Source organism: Protopterus annectens, chromosome 6.part0 (assembly GCF_019279795.1).
Source record: "Protopterus annectens isolate FY-2018-M chromosome 6.part0, PAN1.0, whole genome shotgun sequence".
NCBI lineage: Eukaryota > Metazoa > Chordata > Ceratodontiformes > Protopteridae > Protopterus > Protopterus annectens.
Genome location: NC_056737.1, coordinates 1,936,020,694 through 1,936,039,069, shown reverse-complemented (window position 1 = coordinate 1,936,039,069; position 18,376 = coordinate 1,936,020,694). Strand labels below are relative to the sequence as shown.

The 18,376-nt window shown below is 40.3% G+C and overlaps 1 protein-coding gene across 4 annotated transcripts in view; it reads right to left on the bottom strand.

The window, feature by feature from the left end:
- Nucleotides 1-18,376, bottom strand: part of NCKAP1 (NCK associated protein 1) — a gene marked incomplete in the record, with an annotated part of 2,707,503 nt that overhangs the window by 2,096,983 nt on the left and 592,144 nt on the right. For all 4 annotated transcript variants that reach the window (XM_044075245.1, XM_044075246.1, XM_044075247.1 and 1 more), the window contains 1 exon segment: nt 10,967-11,059. In XM_044075245.1, coding sequence (XP_043931180.1) covers nt 10,967-11,059 — 93 coding nt within the window.

Here is an 18,376-nt window from a genome sequence, read left to right as displayed (position 1 = left end):
AAACTGAATATGTTCATAAAATCGAGCCAATAGTCGGGAAAAAGAAAACATCTGTTTGGGCTTCCGCAGCTGTTCGCCCACAGAGGAAGCTTATTAATCTCACTCTGACACTTCTCAAATGACACATTCAAAATCCTTTTCAAAATCAGGATCCCTGGGTGGCTGAATGGATGTGACCACAGGCGTTATTAATAACTGCTTGAACAGTGGGTGGATCTTGCCAACTCAAGTGTAAACACAGTAAAAAGATGTGCTGCAATGTTGTGGGTAACATGAATCTTTTTTCAAGCATTACACTAGTGGACGAATCCCAGTGGGGGAAGCATATCAACATTGGCAACAGATTCTGCACACCTGACTTTCCCTGCAACTGAAGTTTGGTTCTCCCATACTTGGAATAGGCACTGGTATAGCCCAAGAGGATATGCCTGACCCTTGTGCTACACACAGTTGTGGTACTAACATGACAACAGGCGACTTGGGGGCAAAAGAAAGTGAGTGGTCTACTGGCCTGCTTAAGGCAGAGTCACAAGCCGTAGGCTGAAGCACGTTTGATTGATTTCTACATTTTCTGATGCCCAAAGGGTAGATGGCTGTGGGAGTGGGGCACTGTATCACAGTACATAAAGACCAGACCAAACTCTATTTCTTCCTACACTCCGACAAATGCTGATTCCGAAACAGCCAGATCAGTATCAAATACTGGCTGCATTAGTCAGCCCAGTTAAAAAATGGAGAAATCCCAATATTCTCCTTCTAAACAGCAATCTAACGTCTACTGCTGTAGGAATACTATCTAAACTCTACAATGAATAAAATGACAGTAATTGCAGTAACAGAGCTCCAAGCACAAAATACATGCAACTAAAGTCCCATGATTTTGCATAAAAAATACTAATGTCAGTCCAAATGAATGGACACAACCTAAAACAGTACTACACAAAAAAAAAAAAATCACAAACTGATGAAAAAACCCTGTCAGAAATGTTTTTCATACAAATTGGCATCAAAATTGTGATTTAAATGAAAAAAAAAGTTTAAAATGCTGTAATTCTGCACAATCAGTTCAAATAATTATAACTCCATAGAAAAAAAACAAGCAGTATCAGCAGATTTTCCTGACAAAACAGAAAAAAGCAGAGTGAGGAAATAATACCCTAAAGGCTTTCTTATTTAAGCTCAGCAAATGGAAAAATCCAGAGTAAGCAGCAGTCTTTCTCAGCCTTTTTTTACTGCAACACCAGAAAACTATAAGGGGACCTATTTAAACAGTTGTTTGTTTTCTAATCTATTCTTTAAAAAAAAAAATACAAAAATACAGATATAATGGTCCTGTCTGTAGGTCTGAATAGCAGTCCCTTGTGCTCTCGGTTGATTGGTCCATCACATCAACAGAGAGGTGGGAGGAGGAGCTCTGAGCTTTGGTAGACTACCAGGTATAGGGTAGCAAGGAACCCTTACCCATATGCCAGTAAGGCACTGTATTTGTTGAACCTCAAACATTAAAAATGGTAAACAGGGAATTCATATGCTCCTTAACAGATCTAGAATTTAGGGATTTCTTTTTGAATAAAACATTAAAAGAATGGGATAATGACGTAATCCAAAATTAGAATACAAAACTGATTGATTAGGGGATGGGATAAAACTAGCAAGAAAGCAAATTTACTAAAGGAAGAAATGTTTAAAGAAAACGGGATAAGCAGGCAGCTCTGGTGGTGTAGTGGGATAATGCCTTGAGCACAGCACAAGTGATCAAATCTCCATCAATATGTTGGGCATCTGTTGGAGCTGAGCTGACATGGGGAGGACAGGCATGTCTATCCTGTGAGCAAGGGAAGTGAGCACATGATGTCCAGTGCCACAATCCCTTGGGGAATAGGCGGCAACACAGAGCAAGCTCTGGGAATGGAGACTGAACACTAAGCCACAAATACAGTAAAAACTCACTAAAGGTGCACAACAGCATGCATTCACATGGTGAAGGTACTGAGTGATGTAGCTCGCTTAGTTCATACCAAGGTGATGGGGTGGGTTAGGGCCTTACATTTAAAACCTCATGACTAGAATGCCAGTAAAGGCACAAACTACCATGATTGCTTGTATGATGCCCCCTTCCCAAAAGCTGCTCTCACCCTTACTGGGGATACCCAGGACAGAGGAACAAATGGGGAAACCCAACAGTTGGCAAGACTGGTGGGAGCCCCCACAAAGAAAAACATAGGTCTACAGCGAGTCAAAGATAAGTACTCTAGATAGCGTACATATATAGGAAGTGTATTACTATAAGTAGAAATATGCTTACAATTAAAATTTACCGTAGTCAGGTAACAGACATTGTATTTGTTAACCTGGGTAGAGACAAATATACTTGGACCTTTTTCAGACTCTCGTTAAATGAATTTTTCATAGCTGAACATGCAAATGGAGGCTGAGAGAATAAAACATGGGCCACAAGAACACATTTTCAATCCTCTGTGCAAACAGACAAACAGTAGGATAAAATAACTCAGACCATGCTCAGTACTGATGGCAGGAAATGCATTAAAAACACAGTATATAGAGATTGTCGTATTACAAACAAAAACTGAAATACTAGCACAAACAATAAGTAATAATGACAGACCAAACTAAACAAGCATTGCAATTATAAAATATAATAAAAGTAGTTTTATAGCAAGAACAATGGCCAAATAGAGACACAACAGGAAAAAATTAAAGGAGCAGCTTACTTACCATTACAGATGATGTGTGTCTGTATTTACTGTTGCACTCATTATTACATCTCTGTCGCAGGCAGACTCAGAAATCCAGACAGTTTCTCAGAGATAAGCATTCTTTCCCCCACAGAAATACCTCACTAAAATAATCACAGGCCTAAAGCAGATGCCCTATGCTGACAGTCTAAAAAAATCCAGCTACACTCTGTTGCATATCGTCTACTCAGAGGCGATCTCTGCTTAACATACAAGGCCATGCCAAACCCAGAGCTGCTGGACATGCTACACTTAAAGAAATCCCAATCCCTCAGAGCCACACACTCCAGGGATCAAAACCTTGTCATCACAATGAACAAAACGTGCTGGAGGGATAGGTTCCTGACCCAGAGACCCCCCAGACTCTGGAATAGACTGCCCATACATGTCAAGCAAAGCACCTCTTTGGCCTTCTTCAAAAGAAACCTTGACTGGATGGGAGATAGGAAATTCACCCTGGGGATCACGTCAGTTGCCCTGCTAGAGAGGGGTCCAGGGAAGTAAATATTGTGGTAATAGGCAGGGAATTGTTATGGCTAAGCTTGTATAGGCCCTAGTACCAACCTATGAACCTATGTGGCATAGACAATCTTCCCTTCAACTTTAGCAAGCTCTGGTAGCAAAGGGGGTGTCTGCATACACCACCTTCATTTTGTATTACTCCAAATAGAGGCTGGAACAAAGAATGCTTCGGAAAGGCATATCTCTTCCTGTCTCTGCCTTGCCAAGGCTAGTCAGGCAAATCAGAAATGTAAATCTCCCAGGGAGGCTGGACAAAAAAATAGGTCTGAAAAAGAGGAACAGATAAAGAAGAGGGAAAGGATTGTAGGCAGCCTACATTGGCATGAGATCACTATACAGCAAATTGAGGGAGCTATATATTACAACACACGCATAGAGAGAGAGAGATAAAGAGTGTATTTTATACATATATATATATATATATATATATATATATATATACACACACACACACACACACACACAGACAGATAGGGCTATAAGAGTTGACACACAAACAACTATTATGTTAAGTTACCTATGGAACTTTTCTTGTGCTTCACTGCTGCAGAAATTATGCTTAAGATTGTCAAAGCTTCACCTCCCTCCATGCATGGTAAGTTAATTAGAAACCAGCGGGAGGTAGACAAATGCCTCCAAGAATGACCTAGCCAAAAACAGACCAGTTGCTGGAACCAGGTCTAGCCTTTAGTACCTTTGGAGTGCATGGACTGTATTAAAAAAAAAAAAAAAAAAAAAAAAAAAAAAAATTGGAAAAAGGAGTGCACAGACTGAGGATCATGCGAGTACTACTATCTCCTGTGTTCTTTCCCCACACTTAGGTTCATAGGTTCATACTAGGCTATCTGCCCTAGGGCATTTATTAGCCTAGCCAGAGTATGTTTGGCTTTCGCCACCCATTTTAAATTAATTTTGCTATGCCCTTTTTCGAGGTTAGTATACTGTGCCTCTGTCTAACAGTGACACAGAAGTGATACCCGGGGTAAACCTACGATCTCCCATCCACTCATCAAGATTCCTCTTGAAAAGAGTCAATGAGGGACTCTGCCTAACCTGGACTGGGATTTTATTCCAGAGTGAAGGGAGCCTCTGGGTTATGAATCTGTCCCTCCAGCATGTCCTATTTATTTCAGTGCTGAGGTTCAAGTCTCTCGAGCGTGTAGCTCGATGGGATTTGGATTTTTTGAGGTGCAGCATGTCCCTTAATTCTGGGTTGGACATGGCCTTATACGTCAGGCACAGGTCACCTCTGAGCAGGCGGTATGCCACTGAGTAGAGCTGGAGTTTCTTTAACCGCAGCATATGGCATCTGTTTGAGCCCTTTGATCCTCTTGGTGAGATACTTTTGGGGTCTTTCCAATTGCTGCAGGTGTTTGGTAAGGTACATCCCAAAAAGGGGCATTGTACTCAATTATGGGCCTGATGAGGGATGAGTAAAGAGGCACGATGACCTCCCCTAATCTAGATGTGAATCCCTTCATGATTAGGTGGGCTATATAAAATGTTTTTCTAACCACTTTGGCCACGTGGTTGTCAAATGAGAGATTGCTATCAACTTGGGTCCCCAGGTCCCTAATTACTTCTTCTGTACTTAATGGATTACCATCTATGTGGTAATTTGTGGGCACTTTGTTTTTGCCAAAGGGGATGACTATACACCTTTTGGCGTTTAGCTTGAGGCCTTGGCTCTGGCACCAGTTGTCTGTTTTTATGAGGCCCTTTTGGAGGATGCTTGTGTCGGCTGGAGAGTCGATTATGGCGCCCAGTTTGCAGTCATCTGCGAACTTGGTCAGCCACAGTCCTTCCGTGTTGGCCTGTACCTCCAAGAAATATATACCAAACAAGAGAGGTCCCAGGACTGAGCCTTGTGGGACGCCACTTGTAACTGGTTTGGAGTCTGACATGGCTCCAGCAATTCTAACCATGTGGGTTCTGTCCTTGAGCCAGTTTGCAACCCATCTAGTGACATAGGGGTTTATATTTAAGCTGGTGAGCTTATCTATAATGCCCGAGTGGGGTATTGGATCGAAGGCTTTTGCGAGGTCCAGATAGGCTGTGTGGACCACCTTCCCTTCGTCAGTGGCCTTGGTGACTGTTTCAAAGAAGTCAACCAGGTTTAAGAGGCAGGATCTGCCCTTAACAAAGCCAAACTGAATAGGATCCAGTGTCTGTAGGTCCCCAATATCTTTATTTATGAGGTCCATGATGATCCTTTCCATAGCTTTGCAGACCAAGCTAGTCAGGCTTATGGGGCGATAGTTTCCAGGGTCCGTTGAGGCACCACCTATGTGGAGAGGGACCACTGTTGCTGTACGCCACTCTTTGGGTACATATCCTGTAGTAAGGCTGAGATTGAACAGTAGTTTTATGTTTGGGTTTAGCTCTTCTTGGAGTTCATGTAGGACGCAGCCTGGGACACCGTCTGGTCCCATTGATGCTGTGTTTTTTGCTTTGGAGAGGGCGGCTCCCACCTGAGCATCTGAGATGTCAGGGGGGCAGCACTCTGCTGGGATAGATATTTGCCCTTTTGGTTGGGGGGGGGGGGAGTTTGCGCTGAACCTGTCAGCTATAATGTTGGCAATGTCTGTGGGATCAGTGTATTTTTTGTCTTTTTGGACTAATTCTGAGCATATCTGGGAATTCCCACCCAGGTTCCTAACATAACTAAAGAAAGCCTTGTGATTATCCTTAGTGTCCTGTGCAATTTTTCTCTCGAAGCTGGCCTTTGACGATTTTATGAGTGCCCTTAGTTTTTTGCTAATACTGATCAGAGATGCCTTCCCTTTTTGGGATTTTGCTCTATCATGTAGTAGCTTCCTCCTTCTATTGTATAGTTTTGTTTATGGCTGGGGTCCACCAGACAGGTCGTCTGCCTTTGGAGGATTGGGTCTTGGTTTTATTTGGGATTGCATGATCCATGCAGTCCTGAAGGTGTTCATAGAATGCATTTATAAAGGATTCTGCGGTCTGGGCAGATTTTCCACAGGCCGGGGCTTTGAAGGATTCCACCTCGGTTTTGAGGAGTGTGAAATTTGCTTTAGAGAAGTTTTTCACTGTGGTTTTCTGGGCAGGGGGTGGGGTCGGGATGTGAATATCCAGTGAGATCAGCTTATGGTCTGATCTTACCAGTGAGGGATACACTTCTGGTCTGGAGCATAGAGTCCCCATGTTGGCGATGATCAGGTCCAGTATGTTTTCCCCTCTTGTGGGAGTGGTAACAAGTTGTTCCATAGCATATGAGTTTATAAATTCTAGGAACCTTTGGGCAAGGGTGTTGGAGCTAGAGTAATGCTCCCAACCTATGTTTGGGTAGTTGAAGTCGCCCAATATAATGGTGTTCGGAGAGACCTTCATATTTTCCAGTGTTCTCAGGAAGGCCGAGTGGGGTTCCTGGGTTTGGGAGGGTGGTCTGTAGCAGGCTATAAACTGGAAGGCAGTTTTACCCACTGTTAGTTGCACATGGATAGTCTCTGATGCTTCGTGCTTTGCCACCAACCTGGAGGTGTGGGTATCTTTGATGAATATCGATACTCCCCCTCCTTAGAAAGCTTGTAGTAATAGCTGCCACCCTAGTACAGTATATGCCAAGTGACCCATGCAGAACTTTGAAATAGTACTTGACATAAAAGCAATGCGATGAGCAAGATGTTTGGATGTATTCTTTTTTTTTTTGAGACTAGAAATCCCTTTTTCACCACAACAAGGTGCAGGAGCAACTAGTCAGTTTTTCTATACTCCTTGGTTCTGATTTGAGGTAAATCAAATGTCTGGTTCTGTTTTGAGGTAAATCAAATGTCTGTGCAGATCCAAAGAGTTCAAAGTCCTTTGCCTTCTGTTCTGAGGTTCTGGGAAAAATAAGGCAGTTGGATGGGTTGAGTCAAAGAAATTACTGTCAATACCTTTAGCATGAAAGAGGGTTTAGTCTGCCAAGTCTCTTTCAATCTTTTAAAAGTACAAAAAATGGTTACCTGCAAATCGGAGTCTAGAGTCCTGATACTATTTTGGCTAAAATAACACCTACTGCACTAGGACAGTCTTACAATTCAGAAATTTTGACTGCACAGTTGCTGCTTTTCAAACGGAGGGAAGTTAAATTTTTCAAGCTAAAGTGCCAGTACCAAGCAGAATCCATACTCTCTCTTGGTGCTCTGAGATAAAGGATGCCCTTCAGAAACTATTTGACTACAGGCTCAGGGGTTGAAGAAAAGCAAAACTGACAAGTGCATTTTGACAAATGAGGACTCTATCACTGAAAAAAAACAGCTCACATATGCCAAGAACCAAGAGCACCTCTGCCTTCTTTGGATACTGGTTCTTCCTTTGCAACAACACAGAGGAAAAAAATAACACCAACGGGCCAGAAAAGGATGTTCTAGTACTAGGTCGCCTAGCCGGCATCATAATTTTAAGCATTTCTCTGGAAGGTGCTAAAAAGCTAACAATGTTATCCTCCGAATAGCTAGCCCAAGTGTGGCCACATCCAAATTCACTAAGAACCTCCTGAGCTGAGATCAGATGAAGTTTTAAGAATAATAAAATGAAAGAGCTTACCTTAATATTTTTGCATTGTTTTTATACGTTTTAACTTTGGTGTGAGTTATTTCATCTTATCTGAGTCTCTGCATACCTTGAGTGTGTTTTTTTCTTTAGTTTAGTTTGCGTTGTGGATTAACCTCCTGAACTATGTCAGGAGGGTTACATACTGTGGCATCACCAGTGGTTTCTCCCTTGCAGTCACTAGAAGGAGAAAGAACCAGTGTTGTTCAGGCCAGAAAGAAGCAAGTCAGTATCATTTCTCTTTCCTAATCTTCTGCAGTGCTCTGTAAAGTGAGGGCACAGCAGAGAAGACAAAAAGAAATATATTCACCCGATTCAAGTAAAAGGCATCCACCAGACATGGAGCAAAACAAAGTTTTCTTAGGAGAAGCAAAAAGATCCATTTCTAGTGCATCCCACCTGACTGGTAATTCAAAAGGAACCCTGTGTGCAACATCAATTTATGGAATTCTGCTGGTATCCTGCTCAACCTGCTTTACAGGGAGTACTCTTGTATATGAAAATAAGTAACCCTCTAGAACATTCCTGCCTCCAGTTTTTCCTTCCATACCTGCATACCTACTCGGCAGAGCAGACAGGAGTGTGTTCCACCCTGCTCAAGTAGTAGGAGTGTTGTGTCGAATGTGACCACAGTGATGACATCTACAAAGTTTTGAAGACCTGGAGGACCTGAATGACATGACTTCATTTATATTCGTCTTTCATGAGGCTCCTGGAGCCTTGCACTCAACAAAATAAGCACAACACTACAAGCTGTATATCAAAAAGGCATCTCTTTACTTTTGCTTATGTATTTATCCACCATTCAAACTCTTTTCATCACAAAAGGCAGGGAAGGAATGAGGCACTCCAAGGACAGGCTGTGTTGCTCTCCTCCGGAACCACTGCAGCTTCCTAATGTACAGTCTTGCCACTGGCACTGTTAGAATGTTGGTGACCAAAGTATAATTATTTAAGAACTTAATTACCATAACAGCAGATTTTCAAGAACATCCTTATTGCAGTAATCCTCATTACTAGGACTTCGGCAGCAGGAAGGCCCAACGTCTGACTTTTAAAGCTCAGCACCATTCTTACATTAGGCTAGATGGGTATCCATCTATTATGGATGACATGTCTTCCCTGTGTAAAACTAATGCTTGCCTCAACCATTTTAGAGCTTTCCTGCTCAGAATGACTGCATGGTATACAACCCTGCTCAACCTCAAGCAAGGTCCTAAGTATCTTAACCAAACAGGAACACGTGTACACTTCTCTAGATCAAAGCCTTAGAGAAATGGGGTTCTCCGAGGGTATCCAGATATGAGCAGTTCTGAAGACCTGAGACAATGGAAGGGAGAGTTGCTCAGGAAGAGGGCATCCCAAGCAAGGATGTCGAAGAAAGAGAGAGAATGGTGGTAGGGAACCAGTACTGCAAGAATGATATACTCAATTATCTATTACAGAAAGCTCTTACCCAGGTATGCAATGTTCTACGTACAGATCACTTTTGCAGTGACATCTGCTTTATTATGATAATTTTCACAGCTTATAAGGCTAGAAAAGTGGACAAATATGTGCAGCTGGACTGCAACTAGTCCTGCAAAACAGCAGCAGCAACCCCAGCCCTTGCCTTGGAAGCATTGTCTTGTCTTTAGTATTTTGAAAAAGGTGTGGACCAAAGGCCAAGTAGTAGCCTCAAGAACAGCATGTGCCACTCACTCTGCCCCAGAAAGTCCACAGTAGCAGCTGTTCACTTAACGTCTTGAGCTGTCATCCCCTTTCTATTTCTTCCTATGATGAGTAACAAAATTTGTTTTTACTAAGAATTATTTGACAAAGCCACAATTATTGTTGGGAATTTATATGGGATAGATTTACTGGGACACTTCAAGTAATAAATACATCCTAAATATTCTTGAAAGAAGTACACAGGGAAATTATAAACAGTTACAAATTCAACAAGACAAGACACTTGATGCTGTCTGGGTTAAGACCATCTTATGATTTAATTTGGAAATAACAGACCAAATACTTTTGAACAAAACTGCCACTTCAGAAGGCTATGACAAAAATGTTGGTATTTTGGTATTAACTATGTTCTCAGGTACACAGTGAGCATACAAATTTCACAGTAAGATTACTGAATTTCTGACTAGAAAGTAGAAGAGCCAAAAAAAAAAATTCCAATCCACCTAATGGCACACAAAACATACAGCCAAATACACACCCCTCCCTCCTGCCAGCTCTTCAACAGAAGTGACAAAAAAAAAAAAAAAAAAAAGCTCCAATCCTAATGGCACAACAACCAGGTGGCTACACTTACGTTCCCTCTCCCCCAAGCTCTTCCACAGAAGAGCCAAAAAAAAGTCTCTGATCAGGTACTTGGTGCTCCTGAAAATACAGGAGTCAATCAGGTCTCACCTCTTTCTTAACACAGTAAAAGAAAAAAGAAAATATATTTTTTTTTTCTTTTAAACTACAGCAAACAATTTGACAATTTGCTACAATGTAGCAAGCAGTTGCTACAGACAGACCACACACAGTGAGCACTACAGCACTCTGGTTTTTCAAAAATATTTTTTTTTGGTAGCAAACTGCTTTGCTACAGTTTAGACCACACAAGGGACACTACAGCAGGGAAATACAATACTGGGATTTAAAAGCCATTATATGCATTAAACAGGGACAGGGATTAGCGGTTTGTGTCCCCCCCCCAACACTTTGAGCCCGGGGCAGTTGGCCTCTTTGCCCCACCGTAGCTATGCTACCGCCTTCCTCCATGAACACAAGGAAGCTCTTGGAAGGGTCTTCTTAACAAAAAAAGAAATGTTGCCATGGAGGTCTGCTGCCCAACAATGGAAGTATTAACAATATGACATTCTGAAGTATGCTTAAGAGAAGTCCTACTCAATTTTCAATAGTACATTGTTTTCACACTACAACAAGACAGAATCTGGAATTTTATCAAGCCTTAAAAATGTTCTATGAGGTGAATACCTTATTATCACAAAACAGTAACAATACCTTAATAAAAAATATCAACAGTCTTAACCTACATTACCGAACATGTATGAGGCTATCTTCCTAGAAACTGCAACCACTATTTTCCAACTGTTAAGTCAAATCTTCTTGTTTTAACCACAACTTACCCTAAATTCCATTACATCAACAAATGTGAAATAATATAATGCAAGGTTCTTCAGAATTTCTGATTTTTCTTTCTGTAGCTGTGCAAGCTGTTGCTGTTAGGGGAAAATGCATACATTACATTAGTACAATAAAATTTAATTCACTTACATACATCTCCAAACAGGTACTTTTATAAAAATAATATTCTATATCACTAACTACAACAAACTGACCAAAAATACAGTTATATGAAGCACTCTCTAACAGTAGATCTTTGAGGAAGATGGTCTCAGTGTACCACCACCACGTGGACTTCAATTCTTTGATATCAGATACTATCCAAGCTTGACTTTTTAGGCTTCTGGAGGACCTTGTAATCATGTGCAAGTTCTGATTTGCACTAGTGCACTCCTGACTTTAGTGTGTTTCCACATCCAGCTTTTTTTAAAAAATACATATATAAAAATAGTAGAACTTTGCTGCAATGAAATAAAAAAAAAATAATGCTAAAAGCACATTAACAATCAAATCTTCAACCTGCTTAACCAAATCTAAGCCTAGCAAGGAAAGGAGCATGCAAAAGGTTTTTGGTACAAATGATTGACAGATGCTGCAATTTTATAACAGTGCTCTGCATTTAGGCAAAACAGACACAGAGTGGTGATCCTTATAAGGAATCTGCCTAACCACAATCTCACTTTCCCCTCCTATCTCATATCTAATAGTACTAAAACACCACAACTAAGAAAAACAAGAAAAGTACCCCAATGGGGAACTTACCTAAACCAGTGAAGACACAAAACACTAGCGACCACACACAGAACAGTCAGGTGCCAAACCTGCATTTGAGCTGGCAGCCACATAAAATGCAAATTCTAAACTCTCCAAATAAATCAACAAAAAGATCAACAACACAAAAGGCTGTGTTGTAAAAATATAACTGGACCTATTAAAGACGGGCACTGAATTTCACATGTAAGGACCTCAACATAAAACAGACCCTTCATCAAGACTGCTCTGACTCCTTGGAAGCACCAGAAGCCCATCCCTGAAATTACACATTACATGCACCGTGATGGGTACGAGATAAACAGTCAAGAGTTGAGGCAAATAAGCCTTAGTGGGCAAGCACCAGCTCCAGCAGCAAAACCCACAAACCAGAAAGGGACAAAACTGAATTTTAACATTGGCGTCATGTTACAAGGAGGTTATCGACAACTCTTAAGAGACATCACAATACTCTGTTGCTGCTTGAAGCCAAGTGGGAATGGATTAAGGAGGATAAGAGTTTAAAAACAATCTGAGCTATAATGAAATCATATTCTAAATAATTACACAGATGAAAGAGTTTGAGTTATCAATGTTGGTAATTATTGAGACTAGAAAGATCAAAAGATCTTAAGAAAGGTTGAATCCTAACCTTAATTATGTGTATAACACAAGGAAATAAGTCATGGCTAAAATCAGGAAGAGCAACTCCCATAAAAAGAGCTCTCTAATTAAACTAAACAAAAAAACTATGACGACTGAGTCCAACAAAGCCAATTACAAGGTCAAGAATGTGAAGCAGAGTCCATCCCTTAACTATTTATGTATAACCTTGAACAACTAGATGGGAAATCGTAAATTCACCCCATGCCTCTGATAGAAGCAGACAGTTATGCCCAAAATGACATACCCCCGACCCCCATAACCTCTAGAAACTTCCTAACATACCCCTCCTAAAGCCCGTGAAACACAGGGAGACAATCTGTTTGGATTTCACAGCTAGGCTTATAAAGGCCCTGGTGGCCATTATCCAAGTATATACCTATGAGCCTATGGATAATTACAGCCTCTTAACATGGCTAGAAATATTGCAGCACTTAGTGGGAGTTTAACTATGTTGAGATCAGAAGGCCCCTGGACATCGAGACAGGATTTATCCAACCTGACTGTACCTAAGTAAAGGCAGCAAACCACTGGAAGCATTCTTAGAAAACTCAGCTTCATAACCTCAGAATAATTCATGTCATGCAAAATCAAAGAACTGGTACAAAGAATCATACTATCTTAACTGAAGGTACAAGGGATGGTTTCCTCACCTAATGTGATCAATCACAACTGTGAAAAAGTACATGGCTGTCTCACCATCAACGGCTGGAAATGTTTTGCAATTAATTAGGTCAGACTTCACAACCTGTCAATAATTTGAAAGCCTTCCAGCATGCGTTTTCTAAAGAATTTGAAATATGAAGCTCAAATGCCTGTGACTATGTGAACACCAGTCCTGAGCAGTTTACCAGAAAACCACAAATCCTATCAGTAAGGCATCAAATATATGAGGCAAAATCAAGGCCATTCCAAGTCTAGCAGATGGTGCAGAGGGTTAAGGCTGTGAGTTGTACTTCCTGTGGTACAAAGTTTGATTTACTGAGCTCTCATTGCCTACTTTATCACCTGGAGCAAGTCACTTAATCAGAAATTGCTCCTGGGTTGCTCCTGAAAAAGGAAGGGGTCCCCGGTGGCATACCTAGTAAATAAATTGGTATTTCAAAATAAAAAAAAATAATAATACCATGAGCACTTGAGAAGTCTCTCCCTCTCTTTCTTTTCTCCTTTCTTAGCTGCAACACGCTACGGTCCAAAACACCATCAAAATGTAAAGTACTCAGGTGCAACAAGTTACATTCCTTGTCGCCAAACTGTAAAGATGTTTTTACTTGCAGTGAACATTTCCAACAGTGAAGCTCCTCAGACATTTACTGTAACAAATATGTGACAAACCACCAGGAATGAAGACAACCTTGCTGCCAGAAAAGAGTTTATTTGTTTAGCGCCTTCATCTGTATAAGATCAGACTTCATCATAACAATTTTTAATATAAAACACTCCCCTTAAATACTAATACAAGCCACATGATCAATTCAATTAACATTTTAAAAATACAAGCACTTAAAATATCACACACTACGTAAAACAACCAAACCTTTTCATTTTTAAAATACTATAAATACTGGTACACTCATTTAGCCCTGGGAATTGTGTAGCATTTAGCCTTAATTGCCAACGTAGTTCACATTCCTCTAATTTTTCAGGGACCATTTTCCCTTGTACATCATAATGAATCTGTTGAATAACTAAAAACTTAAATTTACGGTCCCCCGACTTCTCTACATGCCTGCTTAATGCACTGGTTTTTAACCTTTTTAGAGATGTCAGAAATGTGTTTGTATGTGAGCTACGTTGGCAATTAAGACTAAATGCTACAAATTTCCCAGGGCTAAATGAGTGTACCAGTATTTCTAGTATTTTAAAAATTAAAATGTTTGGTTATTTTACATAGAAGTGTGTGATATTTCAAGTGCTTGCATTTTTAAAATGTTAATTGAATTGATCATGTGACTTGTTAGTATTAGTATTGAAGAGGAGTGTTTTATATTCAAAATTGTTCTGATGAAGTCTGGTCTTATACAAATGAAACTGCTAAACGAATAAACTCTTTTCTGGCAGCAAGGTTGTCTTCTTTCCTGGCGGTTTGTAACATAATTGGTTATTTACTGTAACAAAGTGTCTTTACAGTTAAGCAGCATTGTGTTTAACTATGTTTAATAGCCTCTTTCTTTGTGAAAGAAAATCTTAATATTGGGAAAAAAATACATAGTTCAAATACTTTATTTGCAACTTAGAGCACCTACCTGTCCAGATTTGTAGGACTGCTCAGTTGGGGAACTCCTGATCTAAAACCAGTCCCATTCAAACCTGCACAGACACCCGATGTCAGCAAAGGAGTAACCAATGTCAAGTAAAGGAGTCTATGTAGCTGTACAATAAATATCTCTACACCACTCGGTCAATGGTGAAGCCACACAGAGAGTCATCATCTAGAAATATTATAAGCTTGCTGGTTTTAATTGATAGGACCTTGCTTCTTGTTACTGCATGAGGCCACGTGAAGTACTTGTTCATTTGTGTGTCAGATTATCAACTAGATATTCTCATTTTACTAGGAGGTACTTGTAGTATATAAACACCAAATAGAGTCTCCCCTGAAAATAGATCACTAGCCTAGTAGGTCCGACCCGGTTAACAAAGACTAACAAAAAATAAACACATAAGATATAAGGTGACTGAAATAAAAAATAAAAAAATGTAAGGTATTTCATACTTGAATTGTAATACATTTTTTTTAAATAAGAACCTCGTCTTTTTGGTATATAGTTAAAGAAGCACAATCTCAGAATTTATCAACCATGACTGTGTATCTTTGCTACTTCAACTCATTACATCGGAGTGACGCCTCCAGGTGCAGCTGCAGTTAACTCCTGACACCTCTAGGCGTCAAATATTATTTGTTCATATTTGTATCAATAATTCCAAAAACCATGCTATATACAAAGTTTTAAAAGATTTCATCTTAAATCTTACACAATGACAAACTCAACTGCATTAATATTTGACTTCTGTCTATTGCAGGTAAATAGATATCAACTGCTGTTTTTATGATATTAATTTATATAGATATAATTTTCACATTTTTCTAAATATCTCAACAACTAAGTAACACAGAACTCCTCAGTCTCATATGAAAACTCTCAGGCAGATGAATAAATTGTTGCTGACAGTGTGTGTGTAACTTGAGTGCTTGTTGAGATATTGTAAGTTGTTTAAAAAATATTGCAAATGTAATAGTTACTGTGTTTACACAGACTTATAAAATTGGGTTTAAGACCTAGAAACTAAAGAATGCTACTACTATAAAAATAGTTTGTGCTGAAGAGTTTGCCATTCATACTTCTTACATAACCTTATGTTTCAAGAGATATGAACATTTGTTTGAAATGTAAGGACATAATTTGATTCTGCTGAAAGGCTTAGGCTCCGCCCATTGGAAGTTACAGTGCAAACTTCCACAGCTCCATTTAGGGTTACCACCTGCCCCACTTTGCGAGGGACAGTCCCTCTTTGGGCAGTTGTGTCCTGACAAAAAATTTAAAAAACGGCAAATGTCCTGAGATTTTAGGACAAAATTATTTCCTATATTTTATGTAATAGTTGCATAAAACTGTTATTGTGTATCTAAAAAACATAAGAAACAGAATAATCAACTAAAATGCTACAAGAATAAGCTTTTATTTAGGCAAAAAAGTTAAGTTCTATCTTTTGCACTGACCGTGGGTATGTCGGCCTGTAAAATCTGATGTTTGTACCGAAAAAGTCCCACTTTGGCCATTTGAAAAGGGGCAACCCTAGCTCCATTGGAGTGAATGAGTTAAGAGAAATACTGACTTATTTTGTGCAGAGTCGTTCTAGGGGCTGTAGTCATTAGGAGAGTGCTGATTTGCTAATTGCACTGTAAGAGTGAGCTGGGAAAAATAAATGAAGGGCAATATCAGTGTGTAACAGTTAAGTGTTTTTCCCTTCGGAGTACACTGTGCCCCAGAAAATTACATAATAATATTCTAACCTCTAAGATCTTTCCATTTACTTATGGCAGTACATGGGAGAAATATTTGATTCTAGACTCTGGTCAGGAAATAACCATTTTCACACACTCACAGGTATGTGCTGTAAGCCACTGTTTACTGTCTCTAAAATGCCATTTCCTTCTGCTGCAGAAAACACTTCCACTAGGAGCCTTAAAACACTAAACTTAGCAGCTGTAGACACTCTTCCATAGTCATTCCTTCTCTTGCACAGAGGTACTACACATCATGCCAGTAATTATGATTACAATGCAGCAAAGCTATCTGGTTATTGGTAGAGTCAAAATCCAGAGATGTAGCTATGGTGGGGCAAAAGGAGTGGCCACCTCAAGTGAAAGATGTCTTGGGGGGGATGCAATATTCAGTACTGGCATTCAGTTTCTGAATGCTGAAAAGTACAGTTTTGTACCTACCATAAATGTAGATGTCCGATAGGTATGCATCTGCAGTCATAACATATGGGTCTGTCCTGCCTCAGGCAGCCCTTCGGTCGGCCGGATTCCAAAGCCTGGGTCTGGCCTCGGCTGATGTCGCACTTTCACCGACGTCAGAGCTTCTGGGGTATAAAGGCATCAGCCGACGCCATTTTCCTCAGTGTTTCTTGCCCCAGATGCCAGGTGCCCTCTAGGAAGGCTAAATTTGGATAAATGCTGAAAAATTCCAAACAATAGCAAAATATATACATACATATATATATATATATATATATATACAAACAAACAAATACACCATAATAGATTCCCCCAGCTAGCTGAAGGAGGGGTAAGCACCCTAGGAATACCACAGAGGGGAAGGAGGGTGGGTAAATCCTGACTGCAGATGCATACCTATCGGACATCTACATTTATGGTAGGTACAAAGCTGTACTATGTCCTTCAAGGATGCATCTGCAGTCATAACATATGGGTAGAATACCATAGCCAAACTGGGGGAGGAGGTACTAAGAGAAGGATGGTGTAGTTAAGATCCCCTGCAGAACTGCAGTTGCAAAACCTGCTCGGGATCTGGAGTATAAAGGTAGATTATAATGCTTGGCAAATGTATGCACGGAGCTCCAAGTAGCAGCTTCTAAAATGCCCTTGGTAGCCACCCCTCGTAGGAAAGCTGTAGTGGTGGCTGTGGCCCTTGTGGAAAGAGGCCTGATATTTTCAGGAGCTGTCTTTCCATGAAAAGAGTAGCAAAAGCGAATGCAATTTCCTATCCATTTTGAAATTGTCTGTTTAGAAATTGCTCTTCCTTGCACCCCAGTTGCATATGCTACAAAAAGTTGGTCAGTTTTTCTGTTGGTTTTAGTTCTGTCCAGATAGTAGCGTAGTTGTCTGTGTATATCCAAGGTGTGCAAAAGTTTTTCTCCTTTGTTCTGTGGGTTAGGGAAGAACGTAGGCAAATGAATAGCTTGGTTCAAGGATACCCTGGATACCACCTTTGGCATGAAAGTAGGATTGGTTCTCAGCGACACTCTATCCTGGTGGAAGATAAGAAAAGGCTGCACTGCCATTAATGCCTGTAACTCTGAAACTCTTCTTGCTGAAGTGATTGCCAGAAGAAAAGCAGTTTTCCAAGATAAAAACTGTAGGTCTGCTGATGCTGCTGGTTCAAAAGGAGGTAGTGTCATTTTTTCCAGCACAAAGTTGAGATCCCATGCAGGTAGAGGGGGTCTCCGTGGAGGTTTAACATTTTTGATCCCTCTCAAAAATTGTCTGAGAAGAGGGTGAGAGAAGATAGGAGGATCCATATTGTATTCTGCTGAAATTGCTGAAGCATGAATCTTAATGGAAGAATAAGACAGGCCATTGTGGAACAATTCTGCCAAGTATTCTAGGATGTGTGCTAGGTTTGCCACTGTGACATCTGTGCCCTTTGATGTGCTCCAAATGAGAAATCTCTTCCATTTAGCTGAGTATGTCTTCCTTGTGGAAGGTCTGCGAGCCTCCAGGATAATGTCCTTGACCCTCTGAGATAAAA